The following is a 25,169-nucleotide window of genomic DNA, read 5'->3' on the forward strand; positions in this document are numbered from 1 at the left end:
GAGAGTATAAAAAACGCGAAAACGGTATAAAAATCACTGCGAGAGAGATCAAGCGTAGTAGTTGAGTCGTGGTAGCCGTAGCGTGGTTGCGTTCGCGTTAATATTAGTTGGCATTAGTTTGTTTTCTCGTAGGGGTAGGCGTATGTGTTTATTTTTGGAGCACTACTTTTGATTTAAGAATGACTTATGTTTAAGACTTTTGAGTCGTTTACTAAGCATTATTTTGTTTTTGGGCATTGATTCATATTCTTGCTAATCTTCTAATTTTCAATTAGCGAGTCGCTTAGTTTCTTTTCTAAGATCGTAGATTTTTTAATACATTGTACAATAAACATTGAGTGTTAATTCATATTTGTTTACTTACTAGAATTTAACCTAGTTAAGCGTAACTTTTATATCTAGCAATAATTTATAGGCTAGATTATATTAGACCTTTTGTAGAATACGTTTAATTTTAACACACACTCACTAACACGATTAGTAACACTAATCACCTATATTTGAGTATGAGCACTAGCAGCAAGAAGTCCATACCTGTGTCAGTATACGACCGCTCGAGGTTAGTTACTGATGCTGAAGAGGGTATGGATGCTAGTTACCACAAACCAACTATAAACCCTGAGCCAATTAATCTAAGAGAAAAAATTGTAAGAGGTGAGGGTTATAAGGCTAATAATATTTTTATATGATTTATAAAAATAGTATAAGTACAACCGTTTACGTATAACTCCAAAAATTTTTCAACAAAATGCTTTTTTAAATAATTGAAGTAAATATATGAAGATGAAGTTTTTTTTTAATTAACTTAGTTTTAAGTATTTTATACTCTAAAACTACGAATTGCACATTTCAAATTTTTATCAGGGCTCATTAAGGTGCTTTAAAAAAAAAAATTCAACAGAAAATATTATTTTTATTGTGTGAAAAAAGAAAAGTTCACACAAAAATTAATATCATACACAACAATAGAAATTAAGTTAGTACATCAGGTCGTGAAATTAGCATGTGATTTTGATTTGAAAAATTCTAACTAAAATTGTAAACTGAAATCGACTATACATTTTTCTTTTTGGAAAACCTAAATCATAAAAAAGTAATATGCTAAATTATAGTTTGAATAATTTCTAAACAGAAAACTTTATGTATTTAAGTTACTTTTACTATGTTGTAACGTTTGAGGAATCGAACAAAGTTTTAAAATTCAACAAGTAAATAAATTCTTCAAATAAGGTATTTGAAAAAATTACGTATTTCTGCACTATATATAATGAACAACAAATAAAATAGACTATTTTAATATAAGATATAAGCCAAAACCAAGGTAAACTTGATATATTTGTTAATGGATACAAGATACGTATATGCCAATCTTTTATTTGTTCAACTTTACGTAAGACTAGTGTTGTAGTTTGTTACCTTTTACTTTTAGTAACGAAGTCAATAAATTTTACTGAGTATTTAACGAGTTTAAAACAACATTCATAGAATTTAATTTAGAGATAATCTACTATATTAATTAGAAATATTATCTATTTACTAAAAAGACTTAAGTGAAATAAAAATTTTGTAAATACAATGTAAATTTTTTAATTACAGTTTTATTGTGCGAAATCAAATCTATGAATCAAATATCTTAATTTACATGTAAAACTGCTAATTCTTATTCAAAAAATGTACTTAACATAAACTTTATTTCATTCCAAAAATTAAACTATTTGAGAAATGAAACACAAAAACTACAACATTTTCCTAAATATAAAAAACTATATTGTTTAAGAATACCGCATCTCCTAGTCAACTTTTTGTGCTAAAACATAATAACCTAATTTTCGATCTACAAAGCACAAATGTTTGTTACACTAAATATGTAGAGTAATAACTAATTAGCTAAGTTCTATTTACTTGAAAATAAATCATTCATTCCTACGCAAAACGAGCTAAAGTCCACTTTAGTATCATCAAAATTGTTCTTTTTCTTGTTAATCGTCTGCACATAATGCGTCATCGACTTGTGCTTTCTTTTCTTCTTAACTTTGCCATCATCTAATTTTTTTTTCGACTTTTTCGATTTGTTAGACGCAAAGTACTTTGACGTTTTTATCAACTTTATTCCTTCCTTTGGTTTTCTCTCAGTGACGTCTTCTTGCTTGTCAACTACATCCACAAACTCCAGTGTTTTATCAAAATACTCTTTCAACTTCTTAGAATAGTAATCTCTGGAGCCTTTGCTGACAATCAAATCATCTTTGCCGCACTTCTTTTTACCAGCTTCACAATCACCATTGCTTTTGCCCAGATCTTTTCCGAGCATTTTTTTCTTGGATATTGCGTTGAACGGGTCGAAGTTTGTGTCGATGCAAGCGGAAAAGTTGTCCATTTTTATTAAAAATTTAGAAAGACCTAAAAAATTTCCATTGTTTTAGATGAAAGAAAAAAATTAAGTTTAAATCTCAAAGATAAAGCGTGAAAATTTACTAGTTATTGCACTGAACTACTGCAAAATGTTTAGCACATAATCAGAAAGATAAATAAAAAGGAAACATGAATAAACATTTCGAATTATAAGATGAAGGCTTAATTTTTTTTATTATACATAAAATGTATCTAATAACAAAATATTATGAAAACAAATAAAAACATTATCCATGTGAAAATAGCAGTATAAAGGTATTGAATTAACAAGAAAAACAGTTGAAAAGGCTCAATAGAATATATAAATAAAGCAAAAAATTTCGTCTTTTATGATAAAAATATGTAAACGTTTACAACTTGCTTTAAAAAAATATTTAACAACGCTAAAATTAATTCAGTTTAAAGTTACTAATTGCACATAAGATAACCATAAAAACAAAACATGAAAGCTCACATTAAAAAAAAATATTTTGTACTATAAAAACAAAAAATTAAACAAACAACAAAAAGTTTTCTAGTTATTCTACCATTCTGTGAAATCTTGATACAACGTTTTGGGAGGAACAATCGGCTTATCCAGCATTCTTATGGCCCACTCACCGCACAGCAAGCAATCAGAAGCAATGATGTCGTCCAGTTCTTCAATCACTTTCAATCTCAGCTGCTTCCTTTCAATAACTTGTTCCTTGTTCAGGTTGGAAACCGGCTGAGTCAGCTGCAGCAGTTTCTGTTGAATAATGAAGTTTGTTTGTTAGATTTATAACAATGCAAATTAAGAGCATGATATAGAACTTACGAAATAAGTAAATATAAGCTGCTCTTGAGTAAGATACTTTTTAAAATGTCTTTAATAATTTTTTTTATTTTAACAGTAAAATTTATAAACTTGTGTTGAGTGCAATTTCGTGTTTTTTAAGTTTAAATTAAGTTTTGACAGTGATTAACTAACTATTTAGCTGTGAAAATTTTAAGTAGGTAAATCAGTTTTTAAATGTACGCAATACAAAATAAAACAGATTGAAGATCTACTTTCTGGTATTTACTAATCATTATTTAAAACTTAATTGAAAGTATTTTATAAAAACGTAAATAAACTCATAACATAACAATTTGTTTCAAACAGCAAATTTGTAAGTTAAATTTTGTCCTAATTTTATCAAACATAATTAATAAATAGAAATAAAGGATGTTATCTTATCAACTAATAAAAACTTTTTTCAAGGTATTAAAAATTAAAGGTCTAAAGGTGTAGCATAACAAACTACATAAGAAACTTTTTACATACATCAAAAAACAAGTTGCTCTTATTTAAAGCCTATGATATTAATTAGTTAAATGTAACTTTGTATATCATTTCATAGTTTCATTTTGAAAGTATTTATTTAGTATTTAAAAGTACTAAATATGATTAAAACTAGAGTTTTACTGAGCTTATCGCTTTATAAATGTTTCTAGCTTACGCAATGGTCACAAGCAAATGAACTAATAAGTAACTTCAAAAGTATTATACACATTTCAAATTCTTAACTTGATTAAAGACTTTTATAATAAAAAATGATATATATTCCAGCAGCCTACCAAAACAAACTAAAAATAAGATTTTTTATTGGTTTAAATATATAAAAACTAAATAAAACTATATGAAAAACTTTAAAATTTTAATTTATAGAACGAAAGTATAATTAGTTAAGGCCATAGGGGGGTGGGGGAGGGGGGGTAAACCATGTTTTTTACAAGTTTATCTTATTTTATAAAGTTTTTTCTAAGCTTCAAGATGCTTTTTATCGTTTTAAAATTTTTAATTCGAATTCTTTTTTGAGATATGACCAGTCAAAGTCGGGCCGCATAATAGGTTCCCTATGGGAAGGGAAAACTAAAACAGCGAAAAAAGACTATTTTATTTAAAATCTATCTCCTCCTACATTTTTCAAGCAATCTTCTTCAAACTTTTACAGTCTAATCTTTTTACAATAACAAAAAAACGTTACTTTGGAATTAGAAAAAAAAATGTAAAAATTTGTTTTTTTTTGAAAAAAAAACACTTTTTTTTAAATTTATGTGATAAAATTTTATTTTTTTAAATTATTAAAATTCTAAAGTAACGTTTTTTTCTTTTATTGTAAGGAATGTTTCCTGAAAATTTGAAGAAGATTGCTTGAAAAATGAAGGAGGAGATAGATTTTTAGTGAATTTTAAAATTTCCGAGAAAATTGACCCCGAAAAATTTGCGGTCCATACGTTTATATTGGAAAGTTATTACAAAAAATTAAATATCTCAATAGTTAAATAATATTTTTGAATTCTATAAAAACTGGCTTGTAGTTTGTACTTAAAACTTTCATATAAAAGCCAAAGTTAATTCTAGTAAAAAAAAATGTTGGACCCCTATGACCTTAAATTAAGAACAACAATGTGAATGTTAATTGTATGCCTTTTTACTATTTTAGTCACCGTTAGCATAGTTTTATATAAATATGTTTTTTAAGCTGATCGTAATACTAATTGTATAAGTATCTTACTAAAATCTACTTAAAATAATATTACTTGTTGCATTTCATCCAGCAATTTCAGTTTCTCAGGCATGTCTATCATCAGAGCTTTTATTTCCGCTATGAGGCAATCTCTGTGCCACCCGTGTTGGCAGGGAAATATGTAAAACGCCCTGCTGGTCAGCTGCTTGCCACACACCTGACAACAGTCCGTACTGCCGACTACCAAGTGACAATTTCTGTGATAAAACGAAAACAAAAACTTATTATTTTTGTTGTTATTGATACTAAGATTATAAAATCAATAAATAAAGTTTTTCATTAATAACTATTTATAAAACTGGAGTGAAAAAGAAACTAACTTGGTCAGCTGTATACTTGATCTAATTTTCATTGCACTTTCGGTCGCAATGTTCATTTCCTCCTAAATTTCATTTAAGTTATAGAAATTATATATATATATAATACTAATAAGAAATGAAAGAAAACATTTAATAAAGTTGTTAATCTGTTAAAAAAGTTGCGAAAAAAAAAAAAACTGTTAAGTTACATTAACAGTTATTTACCTACAGCAAAATGTTAAATTTCTACAATTATTTACTTTACCTTGAGCAAATCAATTCCTTGATTATATTCCGATAGAGACTCACACAAGGCATCTTTAAAGTGGTCGATAGTTACAAAGTCTGGAAAGAACGGCAAAATGTCTTCAATTTTTAACAAGTCTTGTGATTCCTAGACAAGTTTAAAAAACACTTTATAATAATAATTTCAAATGTACTTTAACTACTTTTTAACTGTTTTTAGTTTTTAAACAGTATTTGTAAAATATAACTTTAACCTTAGGATTTTAGTTAAAAAAAACAGTTTTTAAAACTTTAGTTTTTAAACAGAAACTACAAATTATAAGAACTTAATTTCACTAAAATATTATTTTCAGCTTACCTTCAAAAGAAGCATTGATTTTTTGATGTCTTTTTCTTCTTGAACGGCATGCTTTGCTATCATTAGCCACAACTTTTTCTTTATTTCCACTTCATTTTCTATTTGCTGAAGCAACACCACCTCTTTTGCTTCATTAACACCAACCTAAGAATTAGTCATATAATATTTTAAATATAATACAAACTTCTTTTTTTTATTGAGCTTCAAAATAATGGGACTGTTTTAAATAAACTTTAATAAAAATCAAATATGAGAAAAAATGTTTTTCGACTAATATAAAAAATATAATTTTACCAGCAATGCCATGGCCACTGCTTCTTCGTAAAGCTTCATTATGATGTACAAGTGGACGCAGGAGAGGTGCAAAGTGAACTTATCCTCGCCTGTTGAAGTGAGCGCTTGCAAGCACAAGCGGAGTGCGTACTTCACGTCGTAGCACACTGAAGAAACGTCGTCGCCTTGTTGCTTCAAATAACTGAAACATTAAGTTCATCGTTAGCAATTATTACCTTTTGACAATTTTGAAATATCTTTAAACAAGAAGTTTTTACTTAAAAAATATTTTATTTTTTAATGTGAAGTTAATTTGTAGAAAAACTATGTATATAACAACTTGTAGGGCAACACTAATAATATTTATTACAGTAAACTGGATAGCACAAGTTACGTTATCAAGTGGTATTAGCTTGAACAAATGTAGTTAAACCGATTCTGAAAAATAACTAACAAAAAAAATCTGAACACCTTTCCAAACTAAGTTATTTAAATATTTCAATTTTAACTCAAGCTAAACTAAAATAATAAAATTACTAAGTGTTTTGTGCAAAGCAGAATGTTGATATTTTACAAAATATAATAAATCAAAAAAAAAATACAGTACAAATTTTCTTATTTATTCTTGTAAAACAGAAATAAAAGCAACCTGAGCACACTGTTTGGTTGGTATTGCACGTGAAGAGAAAGCAGGTAGTTGTGAACAGCGGTGTCGGTTACGTTGAGCTCGGAAATACTGAACTGAAGATACCTGATCGCATGCCACCAGTGTGCTTTTTCACTTTCCTGAAAAACTAGGGTTTCATTCTACATTTGCACATTTATTTGTTAGGTTTGCAAAAGATAAAAAAACCGTTGTTGGATTTTCTTTAAATATCTAATTTTAAAGAGCTTATAAATAGCTAGATTTTATTGTTTAAATTTAAAACAAAAGTTTTGTGAAATCATATTAGCATTTTTATAAATAAGTTTTTTGAGAGGGTAAGAAAATAAAAATAAAAGCTAATAACTTTTGTTGATACTCGCAAAGTATAAAACAATTTATACCAAATCACCTGATTTTTTTCAAAGATAAGTGACGGAATAAGTTGAAGAGGATCAATTTTTCTTCCTAATTTTATCCAACAGTCAACGACTTGTTTTGGAATTTGCTACAAAAAATTATACGATTAAACAAAAATTACAGCTAGACATTAAACAAATCTGATGAAAATATCTCAGTGAACATCTCACGGAGATTTTATAAAACATAACTTTTGAATTTAATAAGTATAGATTCAATATAACAGTCTAGAATTTATCTGGGACTTATAAAAAATATATGTAATTGAATGCTTTTTTCAAAAATAATTTATATTGAAAAAAATTTAAATTATCTAGAAATATTTTAACAATTTGTAATTCAAAAAAGTTAATTTATATGTTAATCTAGATATATGGTAGTATGAATAATCGGTATGAAAATAAATTTTATTATTTTAAAAGCTTTTTAGGCTTTTTTGTATTAATTTTTTTTAATCATATAATTTTTCTACCAAACTTATCTATTGATTACTGGAAAACATCAGTAAATGTTTTTCTAGTCATAACATATGAACTTCTTATCATTATTATTTTATTATTACTCTTAAAATATTACCTGCATCAATATAGGACAGTACTTGTAGTACAGTTTGTTATTGCTTTGTTTTTGTAAAGCGTCTAGTGCTGACAGAAAATTTTTCTTTTGAATGTAATGGTCAATAACACGTTCAAAATCCTAAAAAGCATTTATTTATACTTTTTTCTTATTATACAAACTTTTTATCACTTTTTAATTATTTTCAAAGCCTTACAGTAGTATTTAAATTTTACATAAGTATAAATTACAAATATAAAAAATACTTAAAAGCTAAATCATGACTACTAGCACAAAACATATATTTCTCTCATAAAACCAAATAGGGTCTATCGCAAAAATCAAAGTGTATCAAAAATAATACCATTACTTAAGAACAATTAATTTACTAACTTTCCATAAAAAAATTAAGTTTTTATGTTTTTTAGACTGAACAATTATATTAAAACTTTAACTCTTTAAGAAAGACTAAAATATTACAGTCCTTTAAAAATATTCAAACAAGTATTTCTACAAATTTAAATAATATATTTAAATTTTTCTGAATTTAATACTTTAAAAACACTAGAATACATAAAATTAAAATGTATTATTTATAGCTTTAAGTATTAAATTTAGGTATTGATTTTTGTCAAGACAAGAATTTTAGTTTGAAAATATTATGACATATTATTATCATTTTTAGATTTTGATATTAAGTAACAATTGATAGTGTATATATAACTACTATTATAGAAAAAATGAAAATACTTACAGAAAGCATGCTATACTTTTCATTTTAAAGTATAGTGTGTTGTACAGTACATGTGAAGATTATAATTTGGCAATAATTCTTGAATTACTAACTAAATATAAACTACATATACATAACAAGAACATACTTGCATTTGTAGTGAAAAATGTATGTAGATTTCAATTTGGCCACTTTGATGCAGTAAACTATAAATTGTCTGCCGATTTTCCCTGAATACTTCTTGCAAGTGTTTCTATAATTTTTTAACAAAGTATAAAAACAGAAGTTGAAGATTAGTTTAGGTTATTTTAAACTTTAGTTCACGTATTCGTAAAATTTCAAAGACTATTTTAGGTAAACTAGATTCTAATTCGGGGTATTTAAACTTTCATCTCGACTCTTAAACAGTTTACAAGTGTGCTGAAAGTTTATCATAAATCATTTAAACTTTACATTAGCTTACTTTGATTTAAAAAATTATAAAAATTGTTGCCCAAAACTATACTTCAAGTAGTTCTACAGTGGTCTACTAAAATTTAAGATATTTTTGAATTTAAAAGTTTAATTAACTGCAAATAAGTACATACTTGTGATAGAAGAGAGCGAATTTCGTCTTGGTACGATTCAAGCTTTGAACTATCGGATGAGTTAGATATGGCATACAAAAGCATATGAACAAGCCATGTTGACAGTAAAGTTAATTGAGTTATATCTCCACTCTAAATTTTATTAAGAAGTTATCATTGAAAATAATATCAGTATCTAAAAAACATAGTTATCCATTTTAGTCAATAAGCTAATTTTGCTGATTTAGAAGAAAAAGTCTTACTTTCAGGCTCTGCATTCTTTTTTCAACGTATTTTCTCAGGGCATGCTCCTGATTTGCCCGTATGAACTTAAGCACAACCTTCTCAAATGAAACATTAGTTGACGCATAGACAAGTGCACTTTCCAAAAACATCTTTCTGTCAAAACAGTCGTCTGCCTCACTTATGAGTACCTTAAAAAATTGTTTTAAAAGCAATTTTGCAATTTGTTAAAATTTTAATGATTTTAATTATTCGTCTTACTCTGTCTAGTTTTTTGTAATCATTTCTGCAATATTCTTTGGCGAGATCAAACTTTTTCAGAGCAAGATAGATTTCCCATACATTTTTTTGTTCGTTTGTTACCTAAAAATAAAAAAAATACATTTCGTATTTTAAAAAGTATGGAGTTTTATTAATTAAAAATAAAACTCAAATAAAATTTACTTATTTTAAAACTACCTACAATTTTTTAGATAAATATTGGCAACCTTTCTTCTTACAAAGTCTAGACACATTATTAAAGTTTTCAACAAAAATTTAGTGTTTTAACACAACTAAAACGTATACTACTTTCAGTAAAACTAAAGAATTAAAAATATATACACAATTAAAATATAGCTAGTATCTAAAACGGTAAACATAAAAAACTTTTAGATAAACAGACCTTGTATTTAAAAACAGCATTTTCTGTATAAAGCCAAATCGTACCAACTGTCGGGTCTTTAATTATCCCCTTTAGTGGTCCATGTCTATAGTAAAAATTAAAGATATTTGATATACTTTATCATTAAGGTATTAGTTTTTGTATAGATTTTTTTTACAAATTTTCTATTCTTTTATTTAGTGTTCAAAACTATTAAAAATATAATTTACTTTGGTTAAAATTTTACAAATCTTTTTACCATTTTGGAAAACTTTCTAGTTATCATGCTTAGATTTCTTAAAGAAATATATTGCACTTATTAAAATTTATTTTAATAGTGATTGTGTAAAACCATTGTGAACTATTATTTATTTTATAATATTAAGTGTAATAACTTTTTTTTATGTAATGTATAAAAAAATATGTATTGTAGATTTAAACAATATTTATTATTGTAGATATTTTTATAATAAATTCTAATAATCCTCTGTTAAGGCCATAGGGGGGGTCCGACTTTTTTTTTTTACAAAAATTATCTTTGGCTTTTATATGAAAGCTATAAATACAAACTACAAGACTGTTTTTATAGAATTCAAAAATATCATTTAACTTTTGAGATATTTTATTTTTTGTAAAAAGTTTCCGATACAAACGTATAGACTGCAAATTTTTTGAGGTCAATTTTCTCGAAAATTTAAAAATTCACTAAAAATCTATCTCCTCCTTCGTTTTTCAAGCAATCTTCTTTAAATTTTCAGGAAATGTTCCTTTTATTAAAAGGAAAAAACATTACTCTAGAATTTTAATAATGTGAAAAAAATAAAATTTTATCACATAAATTTAAAAAAAAGTGTTTTTTTTTCAAAAAAATAATATTTTTACAAAAAAATTTTTTAATTCCAAAGTAATTTTTTTTTGATATTGTATAAAGATTAGACTGTGAAAGTTTGAAGAATATTGCTTAAAAAATGTAGGAGGAGATAGATTTTAAATAAAATAGTCTTTTTTCGCTGTTTTAGTTTTCCCTTTCCATTGGTAACCTATTATGCGGCCCGACTTTGACTAGTCATATCTCAAAAAATAATTTGAATTTTTTAAAACAATAAAAAGCATCTTCAAGCTTAGAAAAAACTCTTTAAAATAAGATCAACTTGTAAAAAACATGGTTTACCCCCCCCCCCCCTATGGCCTTAACTACTACCTATTAATTATACACTATACAGACTAGCTATTTGTTATAAAAATTTATCATAAAAGTTATTGAGCTTATATTTAGTCACTTTTTTACATACAAATTTAAGTAAAAATTTAAGTAGATTTTAGTAGTGTATCAGAAAAACACTATTGAATAAATTTAACCTTAAAAATACATGTAAATTATCACGTTCAAAAAAGATTTAAAGTTTATGAATAAGTAGAGAGTTTACAAATGCTAATGATGCTATATTTAAAGTATGATAGTTTTTCTGATTAAAATAGGCTTAAACTGAAGTAGTAACTAAACTTATTTTACTTTTACTTAATTGTTATCAAACACCTTTTGTAGAATTTTTTTTTGGTAGCAAACAGTTTTAAGTTTAATGTAGTCCAAAACTTTTTATTATAGTTGCTTTAATTTTTTTTATCAATTAATGTGCTTTCAAAAACACCATAAGTTGTATAGATTACTTGGGTTTTATTACTTAATATCAACTTGCTAACACTTTTATCTAAAAAATATTAATCAAAAAATATAATTTATTGATTTTTATTTCACAAAATTATGCTTATTAGTTTTTATTTTGTGATTGAGTTTATTATAATTCTAAGAAGCTAAATAAACAGTTATATTATGTGTAATAATTTTACTTGAAGTTTATTTTAAATTCAATATAATTTTTAGAGTGAGTAAATAGATCTCATATAACTGAATTAAAGAAGCAATCGAATTTGAAACATAAACATAAAACTTAAACATATTATAACTGAAATATTGAAAATAACTAGAAACAATAAACACAATGAACAAGCATGTGGGAAATTAATTTAAAGAACAAAAAAACAACGAAAATTAACAAACTTGCTGGAAATAAAGTCGTCAGTGAGTTTCTTTTCATTCAAAGTGCACAGAATTGTAACATGATCCGTGTACAGCAACATAACGTGAAACTCTGTGACGACCAAGTCGATAACTTCAGAATCATCTTCAATGTCAAAACGATTCCTCACCGTTGAATCTAGTTTTTATATGCTATTTACATAGCTGATCTATCATATATAAATATCGAAGAACTAAACTATGCCACAAGACATTTATCAAGGTATTAATCATTACACACATACTTTCCTGTATATTTTAGGAAAAGGTATTATTTATTTACATTCAACAACGTCAAGATAAATAAAGCACAAGCAATAACCAGGTTCAGGGAAAGAGATGAGTTTGGCGCCTGCAAGAACGCTTCGCTGCAAAATGTCCGAGGAGGCCGGTGGCACGGAAATGTTTCCATGATAAATTCCGGATGGGATCAGCCAGCTGAACTGATTGGGCATCCTATTGAACATGGGCTCTGTTTAACTTTTATCATTATTTATTAAACATTTTTTCAATTACTTAAACTTAAATGGAACTGTAAAGCAGTGAATATAAAAGGGAATTGTTATGTATTGTCCACTTTTTAAGATAATTATGTGAAAAATTTATTATACGCCATTGATTTTACCTAAAAACTAAATTATTCAGGCACTAAATAAATTAATTTTTAATAAGATAGATAATACTAACAATTTTAGATACTTTTTAAAGCTAAATGATGCACAGTAGATGTTATTAAATAACAAATACAACTTAGAACTATGTTTATAGTTAAATTATTTAAAAAAAAACTTTAAACTGATTTTAATTAGCTACTTTTATCTTGCAGTAGAATAAGTTATTGTTAATAATTGTTTTAATGGTAGCACAAAGAAAGAAAATAAATTAAAAAACCTATGTCGTTTTTGTAGAAAGTTCGCAGTATTCTAGGAGCACATTCATCAGAATGCAAATCGATGTATCTAGGTGGGGATTCAAAGTACAATGAAAAAAACCTCTAAAAAAAAATAATATTAGTTAATAACTAGAAAACATATTCTAAACGTCTAATTAAACTTAACATTAAACTATAATACATATAACGATCACAACTTCAATTGAAAATAACGGCATATTTAAGATAAACTTTCTATGTACCTTCTTTAGTAAAACAAGTTTTGTGAACCAAAAACTTAACAAGAGTACAGTACATTGACAGTCAAGTAATTAAGTAGTTTTAACTATGCTAAGGTTTTTTACCTGTAATAGTTCTTTAACTCAAATAATAATTTTTCTTAAAGATTTTAAGTGACATCACGACTTTAATAATTATACAACAACAATAACAACAGGACAAAAAAATAAAAAAATATATTTTTTCAACTTACAAATTATGAACTTTTGGATCAAATAATTAAATAAAAAAAACCTGAAATATAGGTTCAGAAACACCGGAATTCATATCGATGTAGCCATTAAACTGGTAGAGTCTAGATGCAGCGCACAACAAAACACAAACTTCTTGCTCGCTCGATCTTGTCGGATTTTTAGAGGTATTGAAACACTCAATACTACTTATAATTGTGCCTATAAAAATATTTTTCTGACCATGTTAAAAACTTTTCAACCGACAGGTCGTGGCATTTATTTTAATTAGTTTTTACATATGTAAAAATAAAATAACTCCTGAAAGATTAGAAACTTTTAAATCGTAAACAAACCATAACAAGCTGTGCATAACTTATGAAAAATATAAAATATACATAGTAAGGCTATTTACTTATACTTGAAGTATAAACTAATTGTATATTATGGTTGTTTTGTTTAGCATAACAGTGATTGATGTGAATGAACTTAATAAGCATATTTGATAAATTTAAATTTGATAACATTTGATAGATTTTTAAATGCAAAAAATAAGTTTATAAAAATAGTTAATTGTAGAGTTTTTGATTGCTTTATTTTTCATTAATATATTAGAGTACGACTGTTAAACATATGTGTTTACTTTTTATTTTCAGCTAAGAATCATAAGTTGTAGCTTAAGACAGCTAATATTATTTAAGTTGATCATACAACTTAAATAAAATTCTGTAAAAAATAGATTACTAATCATTTGTTAAGCAAGTTTATGTCATTAGGGTAAATTACTTAAAGAATGTCTTATTTTTTACATTAATAACTAACCTATCAGATGATCTATCGCTTTTATAGCTAAAATTAAATTTTAAGATATAAATAAACTAAAAATAGAGATTTCAATTCAGATCTAAGGTACTTTCATACATGTTCATCTTATTTTAAGATCTTAAACTTAGCTAACAGTGGCTTTTTACCGTTGCACATAATGAAATCTAGTTTTATAAGTTTTAAAGGGACAAATTCAGAGATTTCAATAGGATTCCAATGGAAGGGTGAAGTTAAAAGAGCAAAAAAAATCATTAAAATTCTATCTTTTCCTACAGTTTTTAAGCAACCCTTCTTAGACTTTCTCAGTTTTACATTAACTTAATGTTTAACAATCCCATAGTAAATACATTGTGTAAAAATATGTCACAATATTGATTTTTTTTTTCTTCTTTTGCTCATAAAATTTTTATTTATTATTACTGTTTAAATCGTTTCGATAGGATATTCTCTTATACTGAAAAAAAAAATTTCAAAAACTTGAGGTTGTTAGCTTTAAAAATGATTAAGGAGATATATTTTTAAACAAGTTTCAAAATTTTTATTAAATTGGTCTCAAAAAAGTTTTGATTTCATACGGTTGTAACGATTTTTTCTTACAAAACTAGTTATATCTCATAAGTTAATTAAAACTTTTATGTTATATAAAACTCTTCTTATAATATATACTCTAAGCTTTCAAATATGAGCCAATGTTAATGTAAGTAAAAAAAAGACCAGCTCCCCTATGCCCTTATGATCCTTATGAAATGCAAAAAGAGATATATTTTGATTTTTTTATTTTCAAAAACCTGCTTCCTACTTTGTTGTTCTAGATATTGCAAGGAACTTTTCCTAAGAAATAAAAGTAAATTGTTTGAAAAACTTAGGAGGTAGATAGTTGTTAAATTATTTAAAATTCTTATAATTTATCCATAAAAAAAATCCTCCTATGACATTTGTATCAAACACCTTTTACAAAACTGATTACATTTAAAATGATGATAGAATTTTACTTTTTTGTATATAATATGCCTGTACATCATACATTGGTCATACAATCGAAATCGCCGAGAACCGCAGAAATGCAGCAAAAAAAGTACTACATAGGATTTTTAACAAATGGGGTTTCAAAATAACAATTTATGCAGGTCTAATTCGAACAGACTTTCTAGACGTAGAGTTAAACCTAATCAACAAACATACGTCCCATTTAGAAAACGCATTCGAATATCCTATATGTGAGTAACCAATCAAACCACCCTATTAAAATACTAAAACAATTACCTATAACTATTAACAAAAGACTAAACAATTTATCAAGTAACCAAGAATAATTTAAGGCCATAGGGGGGACCAACATTTCTTTTTTACAAAAATTAACTTTGGCTTTTATATGAAAGCTTTAAGTACAAACTACAAGCCAGTTTTTATAGAATTCAAAAATATCATTTAACTTTTGAGATATTTTACTTTTTGTAAAAATTTTCCAATGTAAACGTATGAACCGCAAATTTTTCGGGGTCAATTTTCTCGGAAATTTAAAAATTCACTAAAAATCTATCTCCTCCTTCATTTTTCAAGCAATCTTCTTCAAATTTTCAGGAAACATTCCTTATAATAAAAGGAAAAAACGTTAATTTAGAATTTCAATAATCAAAAAAATAAAAATTTTATCACATTAATTTAAAAAAAAAAGTTTTTTTTTATTTCAAAAAAAAATTGTTTACAAAAAATATTTTTAATTCCAAAGTAACGTTTTTTTTGTTATTGTATAAAGATTAGATTGTGAAAGTTTGAAGAAGATTGCTTGAAAAATGTAGGAGATAGAATTTAAATGAAATAGTCTTTTTTCGCTGTTTTAGTTTTCCCTTCCCATAGGGAACCTATTATGCGGCCCGACTTTGACTGGTCATATTTCAAAAAATAATTTCAATTTTTTAAAACGATAAAAAGCATCTTGAAGCTTAGAAAAACCTCTATAAAATAAGATCAACTTGTAAAAAACATGGTCTACCCCCCACCCCTATGGCCTTAACCGCATAAAACATAATTACCAATCAGCCCTTGATCCCGCCAACAACAAATTCAGTTTAACATACCAAAAAACAAATAAAACAACAAAAAAGCAAATAGAAAGAAAAATTATTAATTTCAACCCGCCTTTTTTCCTAACTGTAGCCACTAAAATAGGCAAGAAACTTTTAAATATAATAAACAAACACTTTGACGCAAACCATCCATATCACAAAACTTTTAACAGGTATACCTTTTAAAATTCTTATAGCTCCATGGAAAATTTAGAAGAAAAATTCTCAAACACAATTAGAAAATATTAAACAACTTAAGCCTCAAACAACATGAAAATCTGCATTTGCAGGAAAGAAAAATGCCTTTTAGACAATAACTGCCTAGCAAACAATATTATTTACAGGGTTGCCACGTGTTTTTTTCAAAAATTTTTCCAGGTTTTCAAAATTTCCTCCAGGTATTTATAAGTAAAAAATTTTTGGGTCTGTTTTTATTTTAAAGTTAAGTTTAAGGTAAGAAACTGTGATAAATAGTATAAAAACAACGAAAAGATACTATTAAGCTACGTAGAATGTGTTATTTAATAAAAAATACTTTTGATGATGACAAATTTTTTTATCCATATGATAGATTTTTTGAGTCAAATTCTTCAAAATTCCAGGGTTTTCTAGTTTCTTTTTTGCCTAAATTGTCAAATTTCAGGTAACGTGGCAACCCTGTATTTACCGAGCTACAATAAAAATAAAAAACATAACAAAATTTACGTTAGTTCGATAAGCACAACATTCATAAATAGATACAGTAATCATAAGACAAGATTTAATAACAAATTAAAGATACATAATACAAAGTTATCAAAATACATATGGGAATTAAAAGAAGCAAACATAAACTATAATCTAAAATGGGAAACACTCTGCAGAACTAAGCAAAACCGAAAAACAACAAAAAATGTAATTTATGTAGCCTAGAAAAGTACAAGATGTAAAAAAATAAAATAGAGTCATTGCTAAATAAAAGAAAAGAAAGACAGCAAACTTGTCTTCACAAAAAAAATATGTATTTTAAAAGAACAAAAAATATTAATCATTAACAAAAATAGCAACAAAAATAAATAATAAGAACAAAGAAGACATAACATAAGAGTACTTGTACAGAAGTTGTTTTTAAGGTTGGCTATCTAAAATTATTCAATTTTTTTGATACGTCATAATGTGTATTTTTGTGATTCTTTAAAAATGTTGCTGTTAGCTTTATCATTGTTCTGATGAACGCTTAATGCGTAGAAACTACAAGTTGAACATTAGCTTTTTATTGTTTTATCAATATTAATATGCCTGTAAATATATTATATTTTAAATTTTCCAATAATGGTTAAAATTTTGTAAAAAGTGGTACCCTCCTCCTTATTGTGGATTTAATAAGAAAAACAAAAGATAAAACTTAAGGCCATAGGGGGGGTAGAAGCCATTTTTTGACCAAAAATAACATATAGACTTATATTATAGTAAATTTCATAATCTTTCCGATGCTTTTTTTAGATTTTAAAATATTAAGTAACTTATTTTTTATGACCGGTTATATAAAGGGTTGTCTTTATAAAGGGTATATAAAGAGTAACTTTAAAGCCGTTTTTCTCGAGTTTTCAAAAACGGGCTTTAATATCTATCTTCTCCTTCATTTTTCAAGCAATCTTCTTCAAATTTTCAGGAAATGTTCCTTTCATTATGAGAAAAAAACGTTATTAGTGAAGTTTAATAATTTTAAAAAATAAAAATTTTATGACAAAAATTAAAAAAAAAAAGTGATTTTTTATCAAAAAAAATTTTTTTTTCAAAAAAAAGGTATTTTTACTTGAAATTTTTTAAGGTCACAAATAACGTTTTTTTGTTATTGTATCATAAATAGACTGTGAAAGTTTGAAGAAGATTGCTTAAAAAATGAAGGAGGAGATAGATTTTGAATGCATTAGTCTTTTTTCGCCGTTTTAGTTTTTCCTTCCCCATAAGGAACCTGTTATGCGGCCCGACTTTGGCCGGTCATATCTCAAAAACTAATTCGAATTTTTAAAAACGGTAAAAAGCAACTTGAAGCTTAGTAAAAACTCTATAAAATAAGATCAACTTGTAAAAAACATGGCCTACCCCCCTATGGCCTTAAATTACAAGAATTTCAATAAACAACTTGTTTTAAGTAATACTATTTATTTTTAATAAAAATAAAACATAAACTATCTTGTGTATTACAAAAAATCATGACAATTTTAAAAATGCCTTTTTTTTATCTTAAATTAACGTAATTTTACAACTGGTTTAACTAAACAGATTAAGCAGAAATTCCTCATATAGGCTGAAATAATAATATTTTTTAAACAAAAACATAATCAAATCATTTTTAATATCAGAAACTCATAAAAGTCGAATTAAGTTTTATTTAAATCATATTATATGTAAATTGTGATTTTCATAAAACTTAAAATATCTTATATTTTAAACTAGCCTATAATTATTTTAACTATTTCTAAATGCACTAGTATTATTCAGTCAGCCTAGAAATAGTGAATTTTTTCGATTATTTAAAATAAAGAATACTCACTGGGAGAGTTTTGAATTTGAAGTTTGTACAGTTCTCGAAAATACTTTTCAGTTCGGTATCTGCTCAGTCTACTTTCGTCTTGAGTATCCACATGGCTTTCAATTATACTCCCCGTGTTTGTTCCCATCAAAATAGAACCTGTTGCTTTACTGGTCGTTGCATTGCCATACCAACAAACACTTTCAATAATGTGACCTGCAATACAATTTAAATGTTTTTTACTTTTTATTTATAGATAAAGTACGTATATACAAACATCGTACAAACTAAACTTTAAAACTCATTTAGATTAACAAAAAAACATATGTCATGAACACTTAAAATCTGTCCCAGTTCTTTACACCAAACACTTTAAACTGACCATTTGTTTTCATAAAAAAATTATTAATTATACTTATTAAAAAAGATATGAAGTAAACAGTTTTCAATTAAGTGGTTTCAAGCATATTATTTATTAAATTAAAATCTAATAAAGAGACAAATTTAGTCTTTTAATTAAAATATCAAATATTCACAAAAATAGAGAAATTGTATAAAAAAATTTATCAACAACATTATAATTTAAATCTTAGTACAAATAAACTTAAACCTATTTTTAAATTTGTGTTCAAAAAAAGCTTCAACACATATTATTGTATAATTCAACTAAAAATAGCTAATCTTAAGGAAATTTAATATACTTAGTAAATATTACCTAAACAAGAACTTGATACCGCAAATTTTTCATGTCATATCTGAAGAGTTTATTTAAAATATTTTTCAAATTTTATTGATCATTTCCTGAACACATTGTTTAATCTTTTCACTTTAAATTTTTAATAAGCAATTGTTCTGTATAGTCCAAATTAGATCTTACTAGTTTTAAAAAAATATGTTTTGTGTTCTATCATTTTTAAAGATACCTTATTTGAAGAACTTTTTATAATGATTAATTAATGCATATTGGTATTTTACCCCATTGTTTGTTTTAGTTTTATTAATATTTTTATAGATGTAATTCTTTACCCAAATATTACTACAAATGTTTGTGTATAGTCTTTACAGTCTAGTAGTTGTTTTATTTTCAATTACTTAGTCGACATTTCTTTAAACACCATGCATTTTTTGTGACCACCAAAATTTCTGCATAAAGCGCACTTCCCTGATTAAACATCTTATACAAATAATTTTTTAGAACTTATCTTCTAAGAATGGTGTAGTATAAGTTTTGGATCGCAAATTTATTATCTTAATTGGTTTAATAGGCTAATTAAAATAATTAAGTGGATTGACTTGTTACAAAAGAAAAACTAAAAAAAAATGTATTTTTTTAGTATAATTGAGTGTAATCAACTAGTCTTAAAATAATAATACAAAACGTTTAAGACTAAGTCATTTTAAACTTTCACCAGTTACTATTAAACAGAACTAAAACTTTAAAAATATATATTAAGTGCAAAAGGAGTTCGACATTTTTTTAACCAAAAATAACATTGTATCTTATATGAAAGCTTGAAGTACAAACTACAAGCCAGCTTTTATAAAATTAAAAAATCTCATTTAACTTTTGAGATATTGTAATCTTTATAAAAAGTTTCAAATACAAACATATGGACCGCAAATTTTTTTGAATCAATTTTCTCAGAAAATTTTAAAATCACTAAAAATCTATATTTTCCTTTATTTTTTGAGCTAGAGACCTCAAACTTTCAGGAAACGTTCCTTTTATAGTTTAAAAAACTTTGAATGTTGTAATTCTTAAAATGTTAAAAAATTAAAACTTTAGACTAAAAAACAAAATATATAGGTGTTTTTTTAAATTAATACTTTATTTTTTTAAATTAAAAAAAAACCTACATTCAATATTTTTAAAATTTAATAATACACTTTCTGTAAAAAAATGAAGAAGATTGCTTACAAAATGAAGGCGAAAATAAATTTTTAGTAAAATTGTCTTTTTTTGCGTATTTAGTTTGTACCTTCTATAAGGAACCTATTGAGGTCACTGACTTTGACTGCTGATATCTCAAAAAATACTTTGAATTTTTTCACGCGTTTAAAAATTTCTGATAGCTCTGATAAAACTCTATAAAATATGATCAACTTGTAAAAATCAAGGTGGACTTCCCTATGCCCTTAATAATTTTAAAAATGTATACACACATACTTTATTGATTGGCTATGTTTTGATGTTCATATAAGATTAACAGCTCTACAGAGTCGAAATTTCTAAAGTATACACAATGTTGCTTTTCGGATCTCTAAGATTAAAAGCCTTATTATTATACCTTACACATTACAATACATTTCAATTGACACTAACTTACATATACATTACATTACAATTGACACTAACTTAGTACATGTAAAAATCATCTAAAATAAAAAAAAATTGTTTGCTAATTGTATGCTTACAAGTTTACCAAGTTTTGTTTTATTTATTTAAAGTATTTGATTAACTTCAGATTTATCTTTAAAAAACAGTTTCAATCATAGTTATCTACAAATAACTACACTATCAAACAAATAGTATTGATTAATAGAAAATACAAATACACACCTTTGAATTTTTGAAGATTTTTTTTTTGAAGTTTTTTAGGTTCAACAGAAAAGTATAAAGTTTCGTGAGTATTCATTGATATTAGTAAATGTCTACCATGCGGATCCAAAAATATTTTATGAATTCTTTCATCTCTACCATTACACAAGGACACCTTTGAAATTTTTTAAAACATATAAAATTACTACCGGGCTTAAACAAATAGTTAAATTTTATAGAGTGATATTTATTTTATTTTTTAAATAGCTATATGGAAATTGATATTGATTCATTGTAAGAAAAAAATAAACTACTCTAAATATCATTAAAATAAAACATTATAACTTTTTTTGTTAAAACATCATTTTTAAGAAAAAGTTGAAATATCACTTCATTAACATTGTATTAGATCAAATGATAATTACAACATCTATTTTAAAAAGAGGAAAAGACGAAAAAAAATATAATGCTAAAAATTTATGTGGATCTGCTTTAATAGAACAAATTAATTTAACTGTTCCTTTTTATAAGACTACTACATATTTCTAAAATGTAGCACTCAGAATCTTTGTAACTACACCTTTGCACAAAAAAATACTTAAAATCATATATTGGAAAAAAACAAAAAAAAAATTAAAATTTGAAAATAGAATAAAAAATAAGTTTCAAAGAGTATTCCAACTTTATTGTTTACAAACGTAGCCTTACTACATGCTCAATCATAGTTAAATTAAGGCTAAAACTAAAAAAAAAAAAACAACTATAAATTATCTTTTTTCTCCTACTATTGAAAGTAAACATTGTGCATTGAATAAAATAAATAAACTTTTTGAGACTCTATAACTAATAAAAATTTTAAGTATGCAAATTTTAATTTTTTCTAAAACTTCCAAAACATGTTTTTCTTTGCTTTTTCCTTGGCTGAAACTGTTTAGAAACTTTGATTATATTTTCTATTTTCTTTAATTAAGCTAAGTAGATATATTCTTTTAATGTGTACAGTAATAATTGGGAAATAGCATGATTTATAATAAAATGTTGCAAAATGTTACAAATGAAATATAATGTTTTTTAAGTTATATATTATCAAACTAGTATAAGTCTTTTTAAACATTTTTAAATAGATTCAATTAAAAATTTTAGAAAGTAGGTATCACTAAATACTAATTTAATTTCATGCACAAATAAAAAACAACTTTATTACTTCATCTGATTCTGTACTTTCCAGGTTTATTCTTTCAAGTAGATTACCACCTTTTACCATGCAAAGCATATTGCTACATATAGTTAAATGAGTAATTGGTTGTCCAGGTTTGTAATTTATCTGAAAGGTATTTCATAATCACAATAAGATATTTTTGTTGTTTACTATACTTAAAAATATCTCTACATAATTGTTTAATAAAAAGAAAAACAGTGAATCTTCAATAAAAGCATTATTAAAAGCAAAAAAATAATATATTTAACTAAAAATGTTAAAAAAATCTTTTAACTATTTGAAAAACTAAAAAACATTTTTCTCAGAACTTCAACTTTTTTTTAAACTTAAATTACATTCAATAACTATTTTAAATTTATCTATTGCTCAAATACACATTTTGTGCTTCATAGTAAACATAAAAAATCAATATATGCATTTTTTTCATAATAAAAGTTATTTAAATTATATAATTCTGTATATCTTTTCTTACAAAAGTTATCATATTTAAGTAAATAAATGAAAACTAGACTAAAGTAAATAAGCTCAAAAATTAAAAAGTTACTGTTGATTTACTTAAGGGCATAGGAGGGTCCAACATTTTTTTTTTACTAAAAATAACATTGGATCTTATATGAAAGCTTAAAATACAAACTACTAGCCAGTTTTTATAGAATTAAAAAATATTATTTAACTTTTGAGATACAAACATTGGACTGCAAGTTTTTCAAGATCAATTTTCTCAAAAACTTAAAAAATTACTAAAAGCCTATCTTCTCCTTCATTTTTTGAGATAAAGACCTCAAATTTTCAGGAAATATTCCTTTTATAGTTAAGATATTGAATGTTGGAATTTTAAAAATGTTAAAAATAACAATTTTAGATAAAAAAACAAAAAAAATAGGTGGTTTTTTTTCAATAAATAAATAATTTTTCAAAATTAAAAAAAAATACTACATTCAATATTTTTAAAATTTAATAATACACTTTCTGTGAAAAAATGAAGAAGATTGCTTAAAAAATGAAGGAGTAGATAGATTTTTAGTGAAATGTTCTTTTTTTGCTTTTTAGTTTGCGCCTTCCATAAAGAACCTATTGAGGTCACCAACTTTGACTGCTGATATCTCAAAAAGTATTTTTAATTTTTTCAAGCGGTTAAAAATGTCTGATAGCTCAGATAAAACTTTATAAAATAAGATCAACTTGTAAAATTCAAGGTGGACACCCTATGCCCTTAAAATATTATAGAACATAAATAAGTAAATTGTTAGAATATTTTACAAAATAGACAAAACTTCATTAAATAAAGTTAAGTCAAAGTCAAAATAAAATCTTTATGTTTAGGAAACAGGTTCAAACTAGCCTTAATATACCCAAAAAAAAACCTAAGTGTCACCTAGAGTTTTAATAAATCTAGTTTGACATGAAGTTTTTATAGGATATCAATTGAATAATTTTAAATTTAGACTATAATGTTTAAGTTTGATATTAGTATGAATTATTTAAATTAGAACAAAAGTGATTATAGAAAATTAAAAATCTCATTTTAATTGATTTTAAATAATAGCTTTATTTGAAACGAAAACATTCAAATGAAAAATAAATATACTAAAAATATATTGCACAATAAATAAAGTAAGCAAAAAAGCAACTTAAAATTAAAAAATAATCAACTAAATCAACCTTGTTTTTTTGAAATATTGGAATTTGATCATCAGACAATTGATCTTTTAATGAATAAGGCTTTAGTTGAGAGTTTTTGCGGTTATCATTCCTATTTGTTATACTTAAACTATCAAACTCTTCTCTTAAGGACACCATGATAGTTTTATTTTCCTCTTAAAATTTTCTTTAAAAATAGAGTTATAAAAATTCAAAGTTTACAGTCAAAGCTAAAAAAATGAAAATAATTAAAAAGAACTAAGCTTATTTTTATACCAAGTCATAAAACTTTGGTGATTTTATACAATTGAGAAAAAAATCATTTCTCATTGAAACAGAAGTATCATTATACTTACAAAACTTATAAAAAAGTCTTATGAACTTTAAAACATGTTTTTAATATATTTAATACAACATACTACACCTATTCAAACAAAAGCATACAAAATATTTTAAACTTCATTAAATTTCAAGTTTTATATCAAAAATATATTACATAAGCTAAATAATCCAATTTAAAACTATGATGTAAATGTTTGATTTATATTTACGAAAGTTGGTGCAAAGTACTTTGACTGGTATAAATCATGATCACAATAACTTTTACTCGTTCAAAAAACACAATACGTTCAAAAAAAAAAATTTGAAATAAAAATACCTAAAAAAAGAAATAAATAAAACTTATTAAGTATTTTGGCCCCAGGTTTTCTCTAGTGTTCTAGAGAATTTAAAAACTTAAAAATATAGCTTTACTTTACATTATTATTTATTATATCATTGTTTATTTTTATAAAAAATCATTTTAATTTTTTATAATGGTTGTTTGACAAGTTTGGAACTCTTCTATTTAATCCAGATTTTGTTGAAATTTGTCTTACATTATATATACAATATTATACAACAATGTTATAACACTAAATTTTAAACTAGTTATACTGAGATAACTATTCATTTCTATTTTTGTACGACTATTAAAATTTTATCACTGACTAAAAATATGTTAAAATATATATTAGCAGAGGTT

The 25,169-nt window shown here is 25.1% G+C and overlaps 1 protein-coding gene across 1 annotated transcript; it reads right to left on the reverse strand.

Moving 5' to 3' along the window:
• Nucleotides 1-2,912: 2,912 nt before the first annotated feature.
• LOC145835389 (vacuolar protein sorting-associated protein 18 homolog) lies at nt 2,913-24,369 on the reverse strand. The gene is made up of 22 exons (XM_082942955.1): nt 24,167-24,369; nt 22,490-22,609; nt 21,307-21,460; nt 18,768-18,962; nt 13,405-13,562; nt 12,891-12,993; nt 12,322-12,471; nt 11,982-12,138; nt 9,944-10,028; nt 9,541-9,642; nt 9,300-9,470; nt 9,058-9,189; nt 8,619-8,723; nt 7,759-7,878; nt 7,175-7,270; nt 6,769-6,905; nt 6,141-6,321; nt 5,847-5,990; nt 5,508-5,636; nt 5,264-5,325; nt 4,957-5,140; nt 2,913-3,139 (listed from the first exon to the last, which is right to left on the reverse strand). Exons 1-22 carry the CDS (start codon nt 24,302-24,304, stop codon nt 2,936-2,938), a joined length of 3,027 nt encoding a protein of 1,008 aa, XP_082799081.1. The 5' UTR covers nt 24,305-24,369; the 3' UTR covers nt 2,913-2,935.
• Between the last annotated feature and the right edge of the window lie 800 nt (nt 24,370-25,169).

Source organism: Thalia democratica, chromosome 5 (assembly GCF_965202585.1).
Source record: "Thalia democratica chromosome 5, ktThaDemo2.hap1.1, whole genome shotgun sequence".
NCBI classification, from domain to species: domain Eukaryota; kingdom Metazoa; phylum Chordata; class Thaliacea; order Salpida; family Salpidae; genus Thalia; species Thalia democratica.

What these genes read in the sequence shown, in the direction of transcription:
- LOC145835389 (XM_082942955.1), bottom strand. Translation starts at nt 24,304, where the DNA reads ATGGTGTCCTTAAGAGAAGAGTTTGATAGTTTAAGTATAACAAATAGG. An exon ending in TTTCTGAACCTATATTTCAG is followed by an intron (nt 12,994 to 13,404) that starts GTTTTTTTTATT and finishes ATTTTTTTTTAG; the next exon opens with AGGTTTTTTTCATTGTACTT. An exon ending in AATCAATGCTTCTTTTGAAG is followed by an intron (nt 5,637 to 5,846) that starts GTAAGCTGAAAA and finishes AAACTTGTCTAG; the next exon opens with GAATCACAAGACTTGTTAAA.